The sequence below is a fragment of the Xiphophorus hellerii genome, chromosome 18 (genome assembly GCF_003331165.1).
Source record: "Xiphophorus hellerii strain 12219 chromosome 18, Xiphophorus_hellerii-4.1, whole genome shotgun sequence".
NCBI classification, from domain to species: Eukaryota; Metazoa; Chordata; class Actinopteri; order Cyprinodontiformes; family Poeciliidae; genus Xiphophorus; species Xiphophorus hellerii.
In genome coordinates this window covers 33,129,818-33,150,947 of record NC_045689.1, presented here as the reverse complement: position 1 = coordinate 33,150,947, position 21,130 = coordinate 33,129,818, and the positions used below count along the sequence as shown (strand labels likewise).

Below are 21,130 nucleotides of genomic sequence, written 5' to 3'. Positions count from 1 at the left end.
TATTGTGGCCAATAATATACATTTTTAATGTTTGTTTTGCATCTAACAGTGAAGCAGTAACAGGACAACAGCAAAAACATCCTTTCATTGCATTTGGTATCCACCACCTGATCCAAAGAGCAGGTGAGACTACTGGGCTGGGGGGTTACAGCTTTACTTTGCCTTCATCTACCATGTAGCACTGCAACAACACTACTCCCTTTATTCCTCAACGTTCACAGGTAGAGAAAACCCACTGTATGAGAAGCAGGAGGTCTTGTGAGCAATTCAAAGGTTCTACAATATTTGATGAGAATTAAAGAAAAGGGGTATAAGGATTGACGTGTTCCAATTAAAATATAAGGAAGCTCCACATTTTTGACACTTCTGTTGCAAAGAGTGTTTATGCAACTTCTTAAGCCCACAGAGATGTAAGCATCACAAGTGAAATGGTCTAGCAGGTGGAATGCTTGGAAAAAGGTCTGCAACAACATATTGGAGGCAAAGCTTAAGACTTTTTTCATTCATTAAGAAATATTAATAAAAAAAAACACCAACACTACAGTGTTAACTCAAGGCATTTTTTTACTCATGTTGTAGATACGGTCTAAACTTGTTGGCCTGGCCTAAATTGTACATGCCATCTGTCATTTCCCTACACAGCTACAGAGGTCTTCAACAATAACTTTGCTCTGACAGCATCAACTGAGCCAGTTTCAGGATCAACTGAATCTAAAATTAAGGTGGAACACAAGTGGTTTCCATAAACATCAACTGCAGGTATAGATGCCAGAACTTCCAAAACATAGTCTTCAAATTGTTGCACTGTACCTTTAAGTGACAGAAATGATGCATGACAATGATTCACAAAGCATTGAACTTTTTTCTGCCAAAGTGTCAATATTTAAGAGGGAACAAATACTTTCACTGATTTTAAGTTGAGCAATAAATGAAAAAGCATTTCATGATGCTACACAGTTTAACCACCAGAGGGCAACAAAATGGTGCAAAAATAAAAAGTTGGGTATAATTTTTGGCACAATTTTGTACAGGTCAATGCAAGCAGCTCACATCTAGTTCACAGCCAACATGTTCTCCTGTACAATACAGTACTACTGACAGAACTAAAATTAAAAACATGAACATATTCCACTATTATAAAAACAACTCTGGTCTGGTGAGGGGTTATATTTTATAATTTGACTACACCCATATTCAATTGCTTTTATAAATATTATACGCCATGTTATTTTGAGCCTGTTCCGTTTCTGTGGGATAATGACACCAGCAGGTCTGCAGGACAGATGAGATTCTGGTTTGATGGCGGCTCGGTTAGCTTGAAAGAACAAAACGTGTGTATGTTGCTGCAATGAGATACACAACAAATTGGAGTGATAGAAAGCCCAATGGACAAGCTGACAGGCTGCCAATAGTCACACACACGTGCACATCTTTGGTCCCCTTGGTTGTGCCCTTAAAGGTAGAATAGTTTATGAAGCACTTTTAAGTATGGCTCCCCCTGCAGTCCTTTAACTGTAAGCTGGTAGTCTTCAGTGGAGCATTTGGGCACCCAGAGATTTTGTTTGTGAACACACATGCTCTCTCTGTCACACACATATATACACACACACACACACATTTTGCACATGAAATAGGTTCCTCTTCTCACTTCCTTGCATGTCCTTTGTTAACAGAGGTGTGTTTTAGAGTTCATGACTGGGTAACAAAGCAAAAACAAATGGCTACATAATCATACACTTTAGCATACAAATTGTTGATATTTTAATGAAGCCATGTCATACTGAGCTGAGGAAAAAAAACAACTGAAAAAAAGAGACACGTGAAGCCTGATGCATGTGTAACAACATACCCGCTGGTTTTAACACATTCCACTGTTACTTTTCTCACGCCAACAAGCACTTAAAAGCAGGAGTTTATTGATGTCCACTACAATAAAAAAAGTTACAAGAAGCCTTCAACTTAAAAGTACAATGTGTTGTATTAGTTAACTGGATGAGTGTGAAAAATAGCCAACTGTTTCCATCTGTGACGACAGAAGATGTGATTAGAGCAAGTGCTTCTTGCAGGACTCACATACTGCCAGGTACACACTCCAAGAAATATGGTTTTGTATCAGAGAACTTCATGCCCCTCCAACTTAACTTCCCCCCCAAAAAGTCTTCTAGTTCTCAGCATGAGAAGATAAAGGCGAGTGAGCCAGGAGCATCGGCTGTGAAGGTTTCCTCCTCCTCCTGGAGAAATGTAGCATGATGTTCTGCGTCTGTGAACAAATGAGCTTTAATGGTCGTGTCTTTTTGCTTTTTATATGACTACATGTGTGTCTGTGCGAGTACTGGCAGCTGCAGAGACAATCAAGTCAACCAACCAGCCGGTGATGGTCACATTTACTCTACTTGACTAATTCACAGTGAGCAACAGAAGCATCACATTGGGGCTCTTGTTTGTGGTCTCACCAGATTAAAACCTGGTTTAATTTTCTTCTCCATTTTAGAATATGTTTGGTGGGGGAGGGGGCAGAAGGAAGTTAGCCAAGACATGGGCGGTGGGGGCCAAGACTCTGAGCCTGTAGGAATGCCTGGACCACCTCTTGGGTCTGCTGGGGGGTCGTGTTGACGTCCTCCAGAGCATCTGCTACAGCAAACTGTCGGTCCCTCAGTCGGTTCCAGTTGGACAGTACATTGTGGTATTCAAACACTTTCTCATAGTTCCCCACAGAGTTGTAGAGTTTGATCAGGCCTCTGTAGTCATACTCCAGCCCACTGTAGCCTTCGCCAAACAACTTCTTCCCTGTGAAGAAAAGTGAAAAAAGAAGGTTTAATGGCAGATAACTAAGCAATGATATAGCTTTCAATATGGAACCTGCAAAAACAGGAACAAGGAGGCTATGACAAAGAAATGGACTGATGGAGACAGATGGGATGATAAAAGGGAAGAATAGATAGATCTAGAGTAATAGGTGAAAGGATAAAGGGCTGGATGGACAAATAAATGTGGCAGAGATGGAAGGATACATGCAATGAAAAATAGAATAAAAAATGAGTGACACAATAAGGCCAAGGCTTTAAATTAAAGCTAAAGATTTTACTTTCAAACCAAAGATCTCCTAGTGCACCACTTTGCAATGATTACTACCAAGGAATCATCATTGGGATGATGAAAAACTGTTTTTCAGATATATTTCTTACAAGCTCCATGAAATTTAAACACCAGCAAGACAAAATGTTTAGTAAGACACCAGTGGAGTTAGAAGTCCTGGCAGGGTGTATGAACTGCACACCATCCAGAGAGTTAGGCAGTTCAACAACATTTAGCATCCTTGTTCCTTAAAGGGGATGTATTTTCCAGGCACATGGTGCCTTTTTATTGTTTCCATCCTCACAGATTAGCCCTCCCTTACGGCTACTCCATTCCGCTCCTTCAGACTAGCCAGCAGCAATCAGCAAGCACCTGGTGGAACTGTCGCATTTGCTGAGCCCATTATAGGAGCTACTTGTCAGTGAAGTAAAAATAGTAACCCCTGTGTTGTACAGGGGTTAATAGAGGAGCCATGTTGTGATGACATTCTGAAGGCAGAGTTTCAAAAACTCAAAAAGAGCAGGAATTTTTAAAGAGACAGAGACCCAATTTCAAAGCGTTGAATTACAAAGTCTATCACTATCTATCTATATTGGATATACTCTTCAGAGCTGCAGTTTTACTTATATATATATATATGCATATATATATATATATATAAAACTGCAGCTCTGAAGAGGAGATGCATCTCAAAGGTTTTTGTTTTGCACATCTGAATGGTTGCCGATGGAGATTAAAGGCTTTCTCAAACATGCATGAAGGACTCAAAGAAACACCCCAGGTAAGTTTTTGATGAGAGAATGACATAACGAGATGAAGCTCAAAAAAGTACATTTTTCATAACACTGCCCCTTTAAGTGATAAGGTTTCCAGACTGCATCTGTCCACCCAAGTCACTAACAAGATCCAGTAAATATAGCCTAGACACTGGCTTGTCATGTAATAAATGTAACTTTAAAACCAGATCTTCAATTTCACTAAAATGTTTAATAAATTCAAAATTGAAGCACCGATCAATCCCAACAAAGACGATGTTGTTCATCTGAAACCATGTTTTCATGGTACTAACCGATAGCAATAGAGCGGAGGTAGAGCCTCTCTGCGTCCTCGTACTGGTTCATGTCGTAGTTGTAGAGGGAGGCCAGGTGGCCCACAGACAGCGCCACCTCGTAGTCCTCGTGGCCCAGGAGCTGCTCCTTGATCTGGATGGCTTTGATGTGCATCTCTTCTGCCTCCTGATGACACATTTACACAAAAAACAGACCCAATTGATATGTAAGGAACAAAAATTATTTCTTGGGCTTATCCATCCAGTATGACAAGAGCTGCAGAGGGAAATGGGGTCCTAGCCATAATCAGGGTTTATAAAGGTGAAAGCGGTCTAACAGGTAACCTGCCAGAATCTTGAAGCTCCTTCTCCAATACACAAGTACACCATACTTAAGAGCTAACAGCCTTTTATGAAAATATACTTAGATGCTGAAGTTAAAATGCTATTTTAAAGTGAAATTAAGCCTGTTGCAATAATCACACAGTAATTCACAATAAATGAAATAAAACTTGACAATTTACATTCTGATGATTGATATTTTTGTAGGAGTAATTTTGTTCATAGACTTCATAAGCCAATTTATTTATGGTTTCGGTGGTGCGTTTTTTTATTTCATTTTTATTTATTTGTGGCGGGTTTTTTTGGATGTCTAAAATATCTTCCACTTCTAATCTGTACAAGGTTAAATTTTATTGATCTTTGAGAGGGAAAACTTGCATCATTGTTCCATTATCAATATTTTACTTGAAAATTGTCTCAAAAAACAACAATTCCATCATTTATTGCAATAATTTTGGGACAATTTATTATCCAGCAAAATTTGTCAACATGACAGGCCTACATAAAGTCATAAACAATATATTCAACATGTTGGCTGCTGATTTCACAGGGTGCAGGAGATAACAAGAAGGCTAAAAAGAGCACAGCACCAATGCTGAGTTTCAGGCTGCCTGTGATGAACCACGCTGGACCCCAAAATGCTGCCAGCTTTATTGGAATCACTGTGATGGCGCGGATCCACCTTAGCTAGAATAAACACACTAACTCCTGTTTTAGTAATGCTAGCTATGCTAACCATTACTAAAAGATGTTTAAGCAACTTACAGTATGAACACAATAATTTTGTCTTGTTCATTTTATAGTTAATTCTTGTAATAATTGCACTCTCAGAATGTCATAAGATTACACCTCCACTTAAAGGAAATGACTGTTCACAGCAAAAAATCATCTGAATGACATTTTTAAAGGGAAGATTGAAATGGTCCAAATCAATAGTAGGCAGGTCAAAGCTTTACACCAACTGAAATTGGCTTTAAGGTTTGTGATTGGTGCATCACTCATCAGAGCACCATGTGAACCAACATAATGTTTGACTAGTGTTGTGGTCAGGCTCATCTCCTCATCATAGCATATCCACTTCACTCCAGCATGGCAAACTTATAAGAACTTTTGAGAGGAGTTATATGTTTATTAACAGAAATAACAAAAGTTATCAATCTAAATCCAGGTTAATCAGAGACCATGTCCACAACCTACCTTAAACTTCCTCATGGACTGGTAGAGCCGTCCAAGGTTGCCGTAGTGTTTGGCTGTCTGAACATTAAACTCCCCAAAAGCCTTCTTTGCCAGCTGCAGTGAAGAAAGGTGAAGGTCGTGAGCTTCCTGCAGGAGGCGCTCTTCTGTTTCTTTATTGTGACAGTCAATGGCAATTTCTTCCAGAATTAGAGCTGTTGGAAACATCAAGTGAAGCGTTAATGTCTAAAGTGGTAAAAACCTCTTCCTCCATATGAACAGAGTAGTGCTGCTTGGATAAACCTGGTAAGGGTGAAGGAGCAGGGGGGCCCAGGTTCAGTCCTGTAGAGCAGATTCCTGCAACATTTATATGCATCTCTTCTCCAACACCTGAATCATGTGAACTGCTCGTTACCAAACCTCTGCACAGTTGAACTCAGCCATTTTATTCAGGGGTTGCAGTACTTCATGTTTTTTAAAGTCGACTACAATGCTCCGCTGACCCAGCAGCAGCTCTGATTTTTCTGGATGAACCAACATGCAGACTGTGGCAGTGATGGCCTCTATCAGATCCTCCGAATGCAGCTTGAACTTTGTTTCCAGATGATGTCAAACAGTATTTTTATAAAGTGCCAGGTTAGATGCTTCAACGTGCAAGGCGCCGCTCATCATTTGGGTAGATGAAAAGCCTGACTTTATGCTATATTGCCGCACATTCTTTTTTTAGGCCTGAGCACCAACAGCGCCGCGAAGGCCTATTGTAATCATAGTGTTTCTTATTATTACGATTCTGCCCCCCTAAAGACAGGGCTTTTGGGGGGTTTTATCATATTCAAAAACTCACCAAACTTGGCGGACGTGTCAAGCCTGTGTGAAATTTACGTCTTTTTTTTTTTTCTTCTCCCCTCCGGGGGTCTTTTGTGGGCTCTACTGTCCCTTATATGAAAGTAGGCTGACAGGAAAGGGGGAAGGAGAAGGGGGAAGACATAAGGCAAATGTCGCCGGGTCCGGGAATCGAACCCGCAACAGCCGCGTCGAGGACTCAAGGCCTCCAAATGTGGGTCGCGCTAACCCCTACGCCACCACAGCACGCCCTGAAATTTACGTCTTTTAAGGTCGTCGCAAAAATCACTAAAGAAAAGGCTCAACTTTCAAAATACCCTCTGCTATGACCTTACTTCATCGTAGAGACATGAAATTTGGTACACTTGTAGAGCTCCCCAAGACGCACAGAAAATACAATTAATGTCATAGTGCAAGTCAAACAGGAAGTCGGCCATTTTGGATTGAAGTTCTGATTTTGACTCCATTTTTGCCGTTTACAGTCTTCGCATTTTGGTGCGTCGTCGGAGAGCGCTGCCGAACGCATCGATGTGTATCGCGTGGCGGACGGGTGCGGGAACTATGCGAGAACGTCTGCGGTGGTGAGCCGGCGGCGGTGCTGGAAGCCCCGCGGTCGCCAATAGGCCGGAGTGGAGCTGAGCAGGGTCAGTTTTTTTTTTTGTTTTTTTTTAACAGTAGTTGCCTTTATTTGACAGTAATCCAAAATGTGGGGGACAAAAAGAGAGGGTGGTCAAGGGAACCAAGGAAGGGGAGTCAAACTCCAGACTACTGCAGTCTGCAGTCACTGTACGCGGGGTGCCAGAACTAACCACGTCCCACGCAAAGTCCCATTCCGGTAGCCTTTGCTGGAGTTTGCAGAACCCAATTGGTAAATTATTTACATTTTTATACAATTCGAACTGTCTGACAAATTTGCCTATCTTCTGTCATCTTCTTGGAAAAATCTGTTTCGTCAAGTGATTGCAACTAGCGACATAAAAAGTCATTGCAATCAACTAGTTGACTAATTGGTGCAACCCCTAATTTTATTCAGGTTTGTTACAGCAGAGATGCATCTAAAAGCAGCAGGACAGCGGCTGTCTGAGTTCTGGACCTGACGCGTCTCTCACACAGTAGGCAGCAGCCCAGCTGATCCAACAAAACTCGCCTTACCTTTGACTCTCTTGGAAGATGCCAGCAGAAGATGGTCCTCCGGCAGGATATGAGTTATAATGTCTATGGCACGTTCCGCATGGAAACTGGGGGAAAAACAAAGCATCTGATCCAAATGTGTCACACGACTCAGACGCTAGAAAGTGCTTAAATTGGGATAAACACTTCCAAGAATAGGACATGTAAAAACAAAAAGTTGTTTACAGGCTGGCAAGAAGTAGCTGTGAGTCAGAGGGACAGAGGTCACAGCGGAGCGGAGTCCACAGCCCAACACCGACACCTTCCTCTGCTCCATCATCTGTCCTCTACACTATGAAACCAGTTACAAACCTGTTAAGTGAATCCAGGTTTACTGACTTTGGATGTATTTTTATGTGAAACTACTTAAATTAGAATAAGTGGAGAAATCACAATGACGAAGCCACAGGAAGCCAAGCAAAAATATACTGCAAATTTGTCTGCTATTCAATATTACAACTATAGCTCCAAAGCAATTAATTTATTTAATATAATCTTAATAATTTTATCATCTCTCTCTCAATAAACAGTGAATCCACTTTCATGGGGTGTTTTCACACCTGATAGTCCAGTAGACTTGGCTCGATTAGAGATTAAAACTGCAACATTTGTTCCATTTTAGGGCTGCAGCAGTTGTCTTCCAGACCAAACTGAGTGAAACCAACCAAACCATTTGAAAAGCTTGTTCACCTCCTCATCTGTGGTGGCGCTGCACCAACAACTGAAGGAAATCACATGAAAATATCTGAAAACAATGAGTGCAACTTCCTCCTTCTCAAAATATAAACAAAAATGGAGTGATGCCACTAGTGTGAATGTAACACACTTTGCATTCACACTAAGCACTTTGGATGTGAATGCCGCCAAAGTGCTTAGACCATTTCCAAAAGCAGTAGAGAACTAAATGGAAGTATAAAAACATGCAAAATATTAATTTTATAATAATAATTAATTTTATTTTCAATGCCCATTATATCTCACATTGAAATCTCAAAGGTCACATTCACATGCAGATGATGGAAATCTACTGGATTGTGGCTACAGCTCCCATGGGTCAGTCTGACAGGGGCCAGGCTGTAATTTTGCACCATCAACCATCCTGACCAACACCAGCAGGAAAGGCGGTTGAGGCATCTTACCCAGGAATACAAACGGCGAACGCAGGCAGACCAGGAATCAAACTAGCAATCCGCCAATTGCAGGGTGAACTTCTACCGCCGTTGCCAACATGAATTTTGCAGAACAAGTCTTTAAAAGTGCATTTTGTGTTAGTATTAGTTTAAAAAAGAAGCTTTATTTAAACTAAAAGTATAATTAGCTTTTTCTTCATTTTGCAAGTCGATGGTCAAAAACCAAAGTATTTTGGTGTTATTTTAAGTGGAAGTGACTGCAATAAGTAATAACATTTTAGGGCACAATTAATTTTGATTACATGGACTTGGGAAAGAAATAATGACGGAGCATCAAGCTATGTCAGATTGAAATTTATCAAATAAAGGTTCAAAGTTAACCTATATTAGCCAAGGAATCAGGAAATGTAATTCCCAGATATCTAATACCTGACCTATGAGAACTAAAGTCTCCAGCCTGAAACAAAGTTCTGTCAGAGGCAGTGCTTCAGATTTGTTTCTTTTATGAAACAAAGCCGTCTTTCTAAGCAGGATGCGGATATTTCTGATGATCCTTCTTCCCTGTTCAGGATCAACACCTGCTTTTTGGATTTGGATTTAGGTTTCTGTTCAGAAGTTTCGTTTTCGGCAACAGGCATCTTAATTTCTTTATCGGGCGGGTGCTCATTTTCCATGATTCCATTAGTAGGTGGATTTTCCTACATTTGTTTTATGATTTGACATTTCATTAATGTGTTCGAGAATATGCTTTTTGGCCAAAGGCAGTTAACTTTATATCCCTATATATTGGAAACAAGCTAACAGTTTTTAAAAGGGCAGGGAGGGTGTTCAGATTGTGAAACCATCCACAGTCCACATAAAGCATCAGCTTAAGATCCACATTGTTGATTCAGACACCTGAAATCTGGGTCCCTGCATATTTTTGCTGTTTTTCTCTGGTTCCAAGGTCAGAGCAGAAAGCATTGGGCAGCCCTACCTAGTCCATGATTTTGGTTCTTTGATGAGTTGTTATTGTTAATGTGATCAAAGTATACATTCAATCTCACAACATGTTATAAATCTTATATAATATAATATAACGTTTTGTCCACTGCCTCCCTATACCCTGTATAAATCCTAGTAGCCTGAATCTGTATGACATTTTCAAACTACCCTCATTAAAGCCAGAGTAAGAGCCCAGACTCTGAAAACGTGATTCATCATCTTGTGGTTTGTCTAAAGGAAGCATGTGCAGAACAGAATCAGATGGCATGGAAATTCTTACTATTTATTGTACTCACAGAGCATTGTCGAATTTCCCAGAACTATACTGGTGGACATATGAGGAGTAAGCCAAGTCTTCATGGGCTGAGGCAACATGGATGTTCTTCCCCCCAAACACAGACTGTCGGATGTCCAGGGCGGTCTACAACAAGTGCATGCAAAAGGTTCGCTCAGACAAAGTCAGTCAACAGTGAAAAGTTGGCAGCCAGGAACGCTGAACATCATGCTTACCTGGTAAATAGCAACCGATTGGCATATGTTGTCCACATTTAACAAGTAAAAGCCATAATCGAGCAGTGTGTCAGAGTACTTGGGATGCTTGTGTCCAAAATGTTCTCTGGGAGGTAGAACACAGAGCATCACAATGCATGATAAAGACTCGAGTTTTACTCATCTGCACTTGCTTGTTAAACACAGCAGGTTACCTTGCTAGAAACACTGCATGTTTGATCAGCTGCTCTGCTTTCCTGAACTCCCTCTTCACCACACAAGCCTGGAGCAGAGAGATGAAACAAAAAGTATTCTCAAGTAACACCATGGTAATGACATAATAATGCAACTTTAAGAATGTCAACCGATATTCTTAAAGGTCAATAGACTTTAAATTCTAATGAACATTTAAGACTGAAACTGGAAGACAATTTAAATATCCAACAAAGATAAACAAAACAACAGAAACAACAAAGTGAATTATAAAATCTCTTTAAACAAAATTGTTCTTCAAAAAATGGCTGGTTAAATGCAATGCACCAGACTAAAGACTTTTATCATCCAGTTCTTGGTAGAAAAAGAGAAAAACAATAAATCATGGAAATTATTGAGCTTGTTTTAATTAATCATGCAATTAACTCATTTATTCCTTATTGTGACAGGCCTATTGGGCCATTCCAGTGTAAAAATATGCTTTGATCTAAACCAGTGTTTCTCAAACTTTTTCAGGCCGAAGACCTATTAACCCATTCAACAGTCACGGACCATTTAACCTGAAATTGCCCCGTGATAACATCTTAATATATAATGCAACCTGAAATGAAAACCACGACAAAGCCATGAACAAGTCTACTTGGGCATTTTGAACAATTTACAGATTCTGAAAGTGTCTCAGTTTTCCAATGATGTCAAACACACGGAAATAAAAAAAGAAGTTGTTCATTACAACTTATTCAATTGTAATCATTAAAATAATTAACCCATTACCAGCAATTGTATTTATTTTATTTTATTTTATTTAATATTTTTGATTGAATAAAAACAACAATAGTTGTTGACTTGAAAGCAGAGCATAATAAAAAGTCATAAAAAAAAGGAACAGTTCTGACTAACTGAGTCGAGTCCTACCACTCACCTCCTAGAGTCGTTCAAAGGAATAAAATCAGTAGTGAGCGACATATTCAGCAGCTGTTACTTAGCTTCTTCCTCTGACCATATAATATTCCTGGAGTTGTTTTCTTTCCACCGGTACCTGCAGCTTTTCTTTTGAGTAACTCGGTTATAAGCTAATTTTCCATCATTATTTTTAACACAATCTTTTGGTAAGCTAGCTGTAGTGTCGCACTTTGAGCTCCCGTCATGGCAAATAAACGGTCGTTTACATGCGGTACGTCGCAGACCGCTATGGGCCCACGGACCACCAGTGGTCCGGGAACCACAGTTTGAGAAAGACTGATCTAAACCATTCCACGGTAGCTCTGGGTGTATGTACAGGGTTGATCTCATAAATCAGAACTTATAACAGTGTATTCATTTGAATTGTCATGAGTTTTACTCTGTACAACAATGAATAAACCAAAGTGAAACCTAGTTGTGCAGTATATAGTGCTGGTCTACTACATAAATGCAGAATGAAAACACACTGAAATTAGCAGAGGTGGGACCAAGTCACTGTTATGCAAGTCTCAAGTCTTTGTCCTCAAGTTCGAGTCAAGTCTCAAGTAAAGACGGTCAAGTCAAGTCAAGTCAAGTCTCAAGTCAAGACAGGTAAAAGTCAAGTCAAGTCTCAAGTCGGGAGCTTGGAATTTCAAGTCCATTCTAGTCGTCGAGTTGTTTTTTATTTAAACAATGTTCCAATTATGCTAAATGTAAATAATAGACCAGGTGTTCTTTTTAACATCAAACACGCAATGCACTCATTGCAAATAAAGCACAGTGGCTAAGAATTTGGATGTGATGGTAAAATAAATATCTGTCAGTCCAAGTAGGGTTAAATCTACAGCCAATTTCACATCTCAGTATTGATAAATACGTACATGTTGCCTGAATCAAACTTGCCAGAATCACTAACCAAGAAACAAAATAACATGCTGCATCCAGAAACACTCAGAACTACCCCACAGCATTATGTTCAGGATACTTACAATTGTACAATTTTTTACTTTTACTTTTTTACTTTAAATCCTGTTCATTTGATTGGTTGTGCTGCAGCTTACACACACATACATATGGAGTGTAGAAAAACAGAGGGAAGGTCTGCGCTTGTTAATACAGAATGAGTGAAATGAATTAATTATTTATAAATAATGTGTTTTAAATTTTAAGATTTTGAGTACAATATCAAGTCTTTTCAAGTAAACAGCATCAAGTCAAGTCCCAAGTCAATGGTGTGAAAGTCAAAGTCAAGTCCGAGTCTTTGAGCATTTTTTCAAGTCAAGTCTCAAAACATGATTTTGATGACTCGAATCCAAGTCATGTGACTCGAGTCCCCACCTCGGGAAATTAGTATTAGTATACTGACAAAATGCATAGAAGTTTGATGAGTACAATGACCTGCTGCGTGGAACTGTATTTGTCAGCCAAACTGAAGTTTACCTTGGATGCTTGTCGGAGAACATCTACGACTACTTTGACAGGCAGCCCTGGAGTAATTTCCTTCATAGCTTCTATACACCACCTGTATGCCTAGAAGATAACCAAGAAATCAAAAAATGAATTACAGAATTTTCAGCACAAACACAAACAGTGCCATAAGCTGTTAAACATTCTTACCTCATCATAGTGGCTTTTGGCGAAGAGCAAGGCACAGAGCTCGCCGTACAGAGCCGCCTTGTTGGCCTGGTGGCCATGTTTGGCTAGTTTATCCATGTAAGACTGAGCAAGCTTGAACGTCTCCTCCCCAAGGTGGTACTTGCAGTTGCCGTTGCGGACATGAAGCAACCTTAAACGAGAAGGAAGCAACAACAATCAAGTCTTTCTAGTTTTTTCTTCATTAGCTGCTGTGTGGTCCATAAAGGGATGTGTATGCTAAAGACCTGTGGTTTAACATTGAAAGAGCTAGTGTGAATAGTAAGAGTGTCAACAGCCCTTCTTGATTTTAATTGACTTTGAAAGTATTTCGTTTCATACAATTTCTGCTGTTGAATTATTATATAGTATTTTAACCCATTTAATAAAGTTACTTCCACAACCCAACCTTTTCAGTATGTTAAACAGATAGGGCCATTCAACCCCAACAAAACCCTTTTTCGCGCCCAATGAAAGAAGAGCTGAATCATTATCATTCTTTTTGAGCCAAACAATATTCAGCATTAGCATTAGCTTTCTGCATTCCACCTCGAAGATGCTAATCTGTCAGCATATGCTGTTTTGCTTTCTCACTTTCTCACATTTTAGGGCGCTTTTGCTAAAATGTTATTCCGCACTCTCTAGCAATTTAATTTGTTTTGAAAGGAAGGGACTTTAGAAAAATTTGTTGACACAAATAGCAGAGCGGTGGAACCACATCTTCTCACATAACAGGAGGTCCGACACTATCCAAAGGTCTTTAGTTTTGATCATGAGTTTGGATTTCCAGGCTTATAAGAAAATTACACTAAAATGGGTCACAACAGCCCATCTGTCCATTTTACAGGGTATTTGTGGGATTTTTGTAGCCTTGCCTCTTCCCTCCAGACACTTTCACAACCTTTCCCTGAACATGTGGTCAAGACACCTCACATAAGGACATTATGAAGAACAATACTACAAGTGACAACAACCCATAATAAGAAACCCACAAAGCATTCAGGATAAGAGGTGGAACATCCTCAAGAAATTAAGTAATCCACATCCATCCATGAAAGCACTCAGGATCATCTGACAAAGGGAGCTGTCATAGAGACATGCTAAATGACATCAATAGTCAACAACAGGAAATAGAGACATCCAAAGGTCCGAAATTTTTCTTGTCTGACAACGTAAATAAAAACTACAGATAACTGTAAGGGAAACTCATTTAAAACAACTGTAGATGAATAAGCTCTCAGGCTGTTATAGGACTCACCTGACGCAACATTCCACAGCTCTGTAACAGTGGAGCACCTCACTGTGGAGCGTGCACAGCTGTAGGCATGACAAAAACACTTTCTCTGCATCGCCATACCAGCCGGCATCTGACAAAAAGCCACCTGTAAACAAAGAGGAAACGTTACATCCAATCATTCTGCACAATCATTCTAGACATTCTTGTTTCATTCATCCATCCTTCACATTAGTAGTAGTGGCATAGGACATGTAATGTACACAAACTCCCAGAATCTAACCGCCATGTTCCATCCAACCCCTCTCAATGTGTCAGTGTGGAAACTTTACCCAGCACAAAGCCGAACTGGATGGCCTTCTCTTTGACATGGGCATCAGACTCTGCAATGTATGAGCAACGACGGCTGAATGAGTTTGCTAGAACTGAAGCCACTTTCACTCCGTGGTCCATGAGGGCCTGGAAGCAGTGGTGCAGGAGGTGTCTGCCACAGGGACAAAAAGGAAGGTTAGCACCTCACTACAGGCATCGATCAGGGCATCCATTCCTGAAAAGTTGTCCAAAGCTTAAAACATTTGTAGTGGAATACTGATTCTTGCTGGAATACATTCTTCATATAAGCAGCACCATACAGATATTTACAATGTACAGCTAAACTGAAAATTATAATTAATAGAAGTAAAGGTTTTATAGCATCCATCTGTGTGTAATTAATCCATATTTTGATCTGGGTCTGCTCTACAATGACAAAATCTATGCCTGAGTCACAGTAGACTTTACCACTCATTAGCAGGGCTTCATGAAATACCATTAAACTGTGAGAAGTGAGCTGACAGAAACAGAAGCAGCTAGGAGAAGAGCAGAGTGATAACAGGGTGGAGGAAGTGAAGAGTTGATGGTGAGGCTCTCACCGTTTGTCTGAGGCTCGGAGCACTTTAGCGAACACCTCCAGCTCACAGAACTCTCCTCCCAGCTGGCAGAGTCTTCCCTGCTGGTACAGCTGAAACAGAAACATGGGGATCCATAGTGCACTATGATCACAAACACATGAACTTGGGATGAACCTGATAAAATACATGTGGGGAACAACATGGTGGACACTAGGCCACAGCACATCATGAGTAAGGTCTCTGGATTATTTTGGGTGTGTTTTAATGATTCTTTGGACAATGCTGTCTGCTTTCATGAGTTGAAACAATACAGAGTTTGCTGATGTCTAGTCCGTCATCAGAATGCAGTGAGGTGGAACTAGTTGAATGCTCAATAGTGAAGCCTTCACAGTGCACCAGCAGCCACTGGGTGAACTCACACACACAGTCCATTTGGCTTCTGCTTTAAAGTAAAGAGATATGATTTTGTAAATTAAAAAGCAGTCTTCTCAAAATTCTAAATGATCATATAAATGTTATGGTGGTCCATCTGTAAAATCCCATTCACCCCCTTTGGCAATTTATACTGCCATTTCATACGTACATGGAGTCTTTGTGCTCCTTTATATTTCCACATATTCCTGGAACAAACCATTTCTAACAAAACGAAGGCATCACATATCAGTTTCATTTCTTTTAAGTATTTAGGAATTCTAGAACCAACTAAAAATGCTCAAATCTCATAACGTGATTTAATTAGGGCTGAAACAAATTGTGATGAATCAGTTATTGAAATAATTTTAAACCAAGGAAACAGACTGACAAAAGGCCATTTTTGAACAACTCACTCAGCGCAGTAATTAAGCCCAAACTGTACAATATATACATTTTAGATTTAATATGAAAAAACCTTTGTTTGGTAATAGATCTTGCTGTTATAGCTGAATTTCTTAAGACCTTTTCTATTTCTATTCTATTACTGTCCTACTGAGAGCTCCTCAAGAGGCAGTTTTAGCTTCACCTGGTTCAGATTCTGTTAAAAAAAAAAATCTCCTACTAAGCACCTTTTGCTCTATAAATATTAAGCGGTTAATAAAAAAAATAGTTCAACAGATCATCTCCTACACTGTATTGATTTATTTTATTTAAGTTAAGCAGAAAGAGCTGAGCTTTTCACATGTTGCTATTAGAAGGATTTATTTAGCTGCAGATGCATTGTTTGCTACACATGACCAAGTGCTCACTATTATTTTATGAAAACATGTTCAGAAATATAACCAGTTCTGTCTTCTAAAAATCCCCAATATTAGTCCCCTATATTAGTGCCTGCTTATAGTAATTTTTATCAGAGCTATAACATCATGTCATATCCTTACAGTTAGCAAAATACAGAAAGTCATTTAACCAGTCTGTCATCAAAGAAAATTCGAATCACTGACAGCAGGAACAAAACATCCAGTGACAGATGGCTTGATGTTGTACAAAACATGCCAAACTAAAAAGACACAAAATGGCTAAATTAATCTTACATTTGTTGCCATCTTTCCAGGCAGGGCTCCATTCTTGATTCCAGCTATACAATGACCATACTGCCACCTTTAATCTCATAGTAGCCATTCCTTTCCACTGCGCTGACTCTTTTTATGTATTACAGGCTGCATCGATTTTTACTGACCAATTAAACATAGCTGACAAAAAAAAACACAGGAAATATTTTGGGACTCTTTTACTGTGATTGAAGAAAAGTCATTTTTGCAATAATTTTCCAATTTGGGGTCAGTGAATGTGGTAGAAAATGGTAGAACCTACTGATGCAGCAATCATGTGGAAGAAGTCTGACAGAGATCCTAGTTAGCTTCTAAAATCAATTCTGCAGGAATTCCAGCAACTTGACCTCAGGCTCAACTGTTCAGTTTGATCATCAGCAACAGTTTTTGTTACTCCTTAATGTGGGACTATAGAAAACATGGACTCCTCTTGAGAAACACGTGGTCTCAATAGCTGCTATGTTCACTCAGCGTCGGAGACCATAGAGGCTCTGGCTCCAGCTGCAACCTTGTTTGTGTCTGGCGGACTGGCATATTAGTAATCCAGTACGTTAATTTTAGTTTCCATGAAAATGCTTGTGTGTCGATTCTGCTTTTTATTGGTTTGGCAACATCTTCTATTAGAGTTGAAATCTGAAGTTGTAAAATTGATACTGTTGACATTCTTAACCATCAGCAGCACAATAAACACAGGCCTTACATTTCCACATTATAGTGCTGTTGTGTTCATTGATAAATATGCATATTTATCTGACTGACCTCCAAATAGCCCATCCAGACTGTTAAGAACAAATATCGTTTGCTGCTGACCTGGAGTCTCAGGACTGTGATCTGAGATGGTTCATGATGAGATCAAGCACAATTTAATGAGTACAGCTTTATTTTGCTGTCATCAGCAAATTCCTAGAGGTGCTGGGAAATATCACTGCAGTTAAGTACTGCTTGATAATGTCGCCTTTCTGCTGGCTAGTTGGTTGCAATCTGTCAACACTTGTCCTGTAATGAGACACTTAAAGTAAAAAATACACCAACACTTCAGAGAATAATTGTGTATTTGTGGAATTTGGCATTTTTTGACAAATGAAAACAATGAACTAAGAATACAGTATAAACTAAAAATAGTTGACCCAAATCTATAAAGCCCAAGTTCTACAACCAGTACAGATTTAACAAGAACCTTACCCTTAGTCTAGTGAGGCCTAGTTCTTGGGACCCAAGAAAAGAAAGAGGCTGGTAAATGGAAAAGTTTTCTCCAATTGAAAAGTCCTATTTTCATGCAGGACCTCTTATCTAAAGTTGAGGACCAGCTGCTAATCTTGAAAATCAGGGTATGTAAAAACAAAAGAAACAAAAAAACCCTGCTGTCAGTCTGGGTCAGTTAGAACCCTTTTGTTGTAGTATAGGAACATTTTTAACATGACACTTTCCAGCCTACTGTTAACTAGGTAGATACTAATGCAGCCTCCAGTGTTGGTCCCTTTCCCCTCAGGCTGCTGAGACTTTGGTTTCTGAAGCCTACCTTGTATAAAAACGTAACATAGCAACACTGTTTACATGTCATTGTTAAATAACTCAGTAATAATCTTAAATAATTTCATTACTGACATTCGTCCAAGTAGAGAGAGAACAAGGTCTTAAAATAACAGTCAACACGCAGATGTATAAACTCCACTGTTTAAGATATAATGTCATGTTAGGAGTTAGTTTATTCATTAAGGCTAAGCTTGTTCCCTTTCATGCCATTTTTCACTGTATATGTTAATCTTAGTCTTTTGTACTGGGCTATGGTTAGCAACAACAGCAGCTGCTCATAGAAACCCAGTCCTGCTTGTGAGACACACCTGAGCGCCATGTCAGCTACATCTCACCTTGTAGTAGACATCGAACTGGATATTTTCCGGTAGCGAGCGAATGTCCCTTCTTGAACGACTGTAGTTGTCCACCACAGCCGAGATAGCGGTGTTGTACAATGTTTCTGGGATCCATTCGAGCTCCGCCGCAGCCATGTTGTTTCTCCAAAAAGCCCAGCAGCTACAGCCCTCCCCAACTCTCTCTCCTACATTCGCTACCTTACTGCGACCAAAGCCCTTTCTCCGTGAGTCCTCATATGACGTTCGCTATGTGGGGAGGATAGAATCAGTCGTGATACCGACAGGTCACTGCTGTAGCTTCAATTTCGCTGTGCAAATTCCCTTCATCTCCGATGTTTATTCGTCAACCCTTTCAGCAGTTCCGTGCCCCCTTCCAGACGCAAGCATTTTCAGCCGCTGACGCAATGACGTAATAGTGCAGTCGATGAAAACGGTGAGCTCACTCCTTAACGGTCAGCCGGAAAACGACTCGAGGAGACGTAATTTTGAGCGTGGAGGGAAGAGGTGTAGAAACAGACAAAATTGTCACCTATTTGTTTGTTTTTCACTTATATAGCTATAAGAAAAACCATATACAATGTACACGGCTTTTCTGGCCAGAGGGAGTAAATGTGACAGTGTCACAGTAAACCAAAGAATACAAGGCAGCGCAATCTCAGATAGACCTTTGATAAAATAAATATAAGATAAAACAAACCTACAGCTGGTTAGACACGGCCCGTAATACGTGCTGTGCTGTTCAGCAGATTCAATTATTTGATTCAATAAATGTAAACATTGTTGTTCTGGGTACCAAAAGTCCTTCGATTCATAATATGACCGAACTGGGATTACTCTGCTTTAAAATGGATCGTAAACTCCGCCTACATGGCACTCCGGCTCCCTCGTCGGCTAGTAAATGGTGCTTACCCATTCTATTTAACTCAGAGATTGAAGGGGCTGTTTTTTTTTTACACATATTATATTTTTAAATAGGAAGAATAAAGATAAAATAATTCTAAACGCAAAACAATATGGTTTTTGGAACCTTTAACAAAAGGCAAATAGACCTAAATCTTCTTTTAAGTAACCTAGAACTTAAAATATGGCAATATCCTTCATTTTGTTTTTGAAAAAACACCTGCTCCTCTGTTTCAGGCTAAATCAGTTGGCAAAGACACCAGATTGATAATAAAATAATTTGTGCTTAAAGCAAGATCTATAACCTGCAAGCAAAGGTGACAGGTTAGAGGGGAACTAGTGTAGTCTGGATATAAGGTTCAATGTATAAACCTTTTAGGACTAAATGCTGTTGATCCACATTGAAGGCTGTTAAGACACCAATATCTAAAATCCAGGCAGTGAAGTTTCTATCTGTGTTTATGATGCACATGAGTACAATACTTTGAGATATGCCTTGAAAACAGTTCAAGTGGCTTTGTATTATTATCAGTCTAAAAATGAACCTAAACTTCAAAAGATAATAATTTTTACCTAATTAGTAATCCCAATTACATACATACAGTCAGGGCCGTGCAGAGACCTATGGAGGGGCAGGGGCTCAAATTTAGAAAAGGGGCACATTGAACAAAAACTCCGTACAACAACATAGCAACAACCCATATTAATCAAGAATCTAATTGGATCCTACTATATCATTGCCATCATGCGGGGAAATGCAAAGCAAATATAGTCTATATTTTCCCCAACAGGTAAAAAGTTTCTGTTTCTGCTGCTGACAGTCCTGGAGGGCTGAGCTGATCTGAGACTGTAGCTGTTAAACAGACCAGAGGAGAGAAGGTCAAAGGTTATAAAGTTATGAAATAAGCAAAATTGCTGCCACTTTACTAATGAAGCCCTAATAATATCTATTTTACCTCTGCAACAACCTGGCTGCAGACTGATTTATAGATCCAAAAACTCAAAGGGGTTAACACTATATAATAGTTTGATGTTAGCATCTCTGAGATCTAGAATTATAAGACTGGGATATAAAGGCAAAGAAAACGCAGTAGCTGCTGGTAGGGGCCATTCAGGGGCCTCCAGACACTCAGGGGCCTCCAGACACTCAGGGGCCTCCAGACATTCAGGGGCTTCCAGACATTCAGGGGCCTCCAGACATTCAGGGACCCCTAGAAATGGTTTAATTGTAACACAGACCATAGATCTAAACCTGTAGCATCATTTATAGAGAATTACAATGTTGTTAAATTTTATTTAATGCATTCAGCTGAGAAAGATAAATAGTACATTTAGGATTTAATTAGGAAGTTTATTTTGTAAAAGTTTAAAGAATCATCTTGATAATTTGATTGTTGTGTTACCATGGCTACAATATGCTATAATCTTTGTGTTTGAATTGGGTTTGTTTACAAATACATCACAGCAAATAACCAATAATCAGTGATTGATTTTAAACTCAGCCAATAAACCTGGTCTCCTCTCACAGACTTCACTTTATAGATATTTAAACATGTTAGTGATGCTGAGGTTCTTGGTAGGACGGTTTCGAGGGAGGGTGGAGTGTTCTGTCTAAGGACCCATATTACCTTGGGCCAGCCCTGGAGGAACAGCTGCTGCGATGCGCAT

The 21,130-nt window shown here is 39.6% G+C and overlaps 1 protein-coding gene across 1 annotated transcript; it reads right to left on the bottom strand.

Annotated features, from left to right (window-relative positions):
* On the bottom strand, window positions 1-18,962 carry appbp2 (amyloid beta precursor protein (cytoplasmic tail) binding protein 2). The gene is made up of 13 exons (XM_032545250.1): window positions 18,560-18,962; window positions 15,187-15,275; window positions 14,608-14,759; window positions 14,300-14,423; window positions 13,027-13,195; window positions 12,850-12,939; window positions 10,470-10,537; window positions 10,276-10,381; window positions 10,062-10,186; window positions 7,634-7,719; window positions 5,663-5,853; window positions 4,145-4,310; window positions 1-2,787 (listed from the first exon to the last, which is right to left on the bottom strand). The coding sequence occupies exons 1-13, from the start codon at window positions 18,695-18,697 to the stop codon at window positions 2,525-2,527; spliced, it is 1,767 nt and encodes a 588-aa protein (XP_032401141.1). The 5' UTR covers window positions 18,698-18,962; the 3' UTR covers window positions 1-2,524.
* Between the last annotated feature and the right edge of the window lie 2,168 nt (window positions 18,963-21,130).

Excerpts from the sequence above, each read along its gene's own strand:
- appbp2 (XM_032545250.1), bottom strand. The coding sequence starts at position 18,697 with ATGGCTGCGGCGGAGCTCGAATGGATCCCAGAAACATTGTACAACACC. Across the intron at positions 13,196-14,299 it reads GCTGTGGAATGTTGCGTCAG|GTTGCTTCATGTCCGCAACG; the intron begins GTGAGTCCTATA and ends TTCTCGTTTAAG. Across the intron at positions 10,382-10,469 it reads CATGCAGTGTTTCTAGCAAG|AGAACATTTTGGACACAAGC; the intron begins GTAACCTGCTGT and ends TCTACCTCCCAG.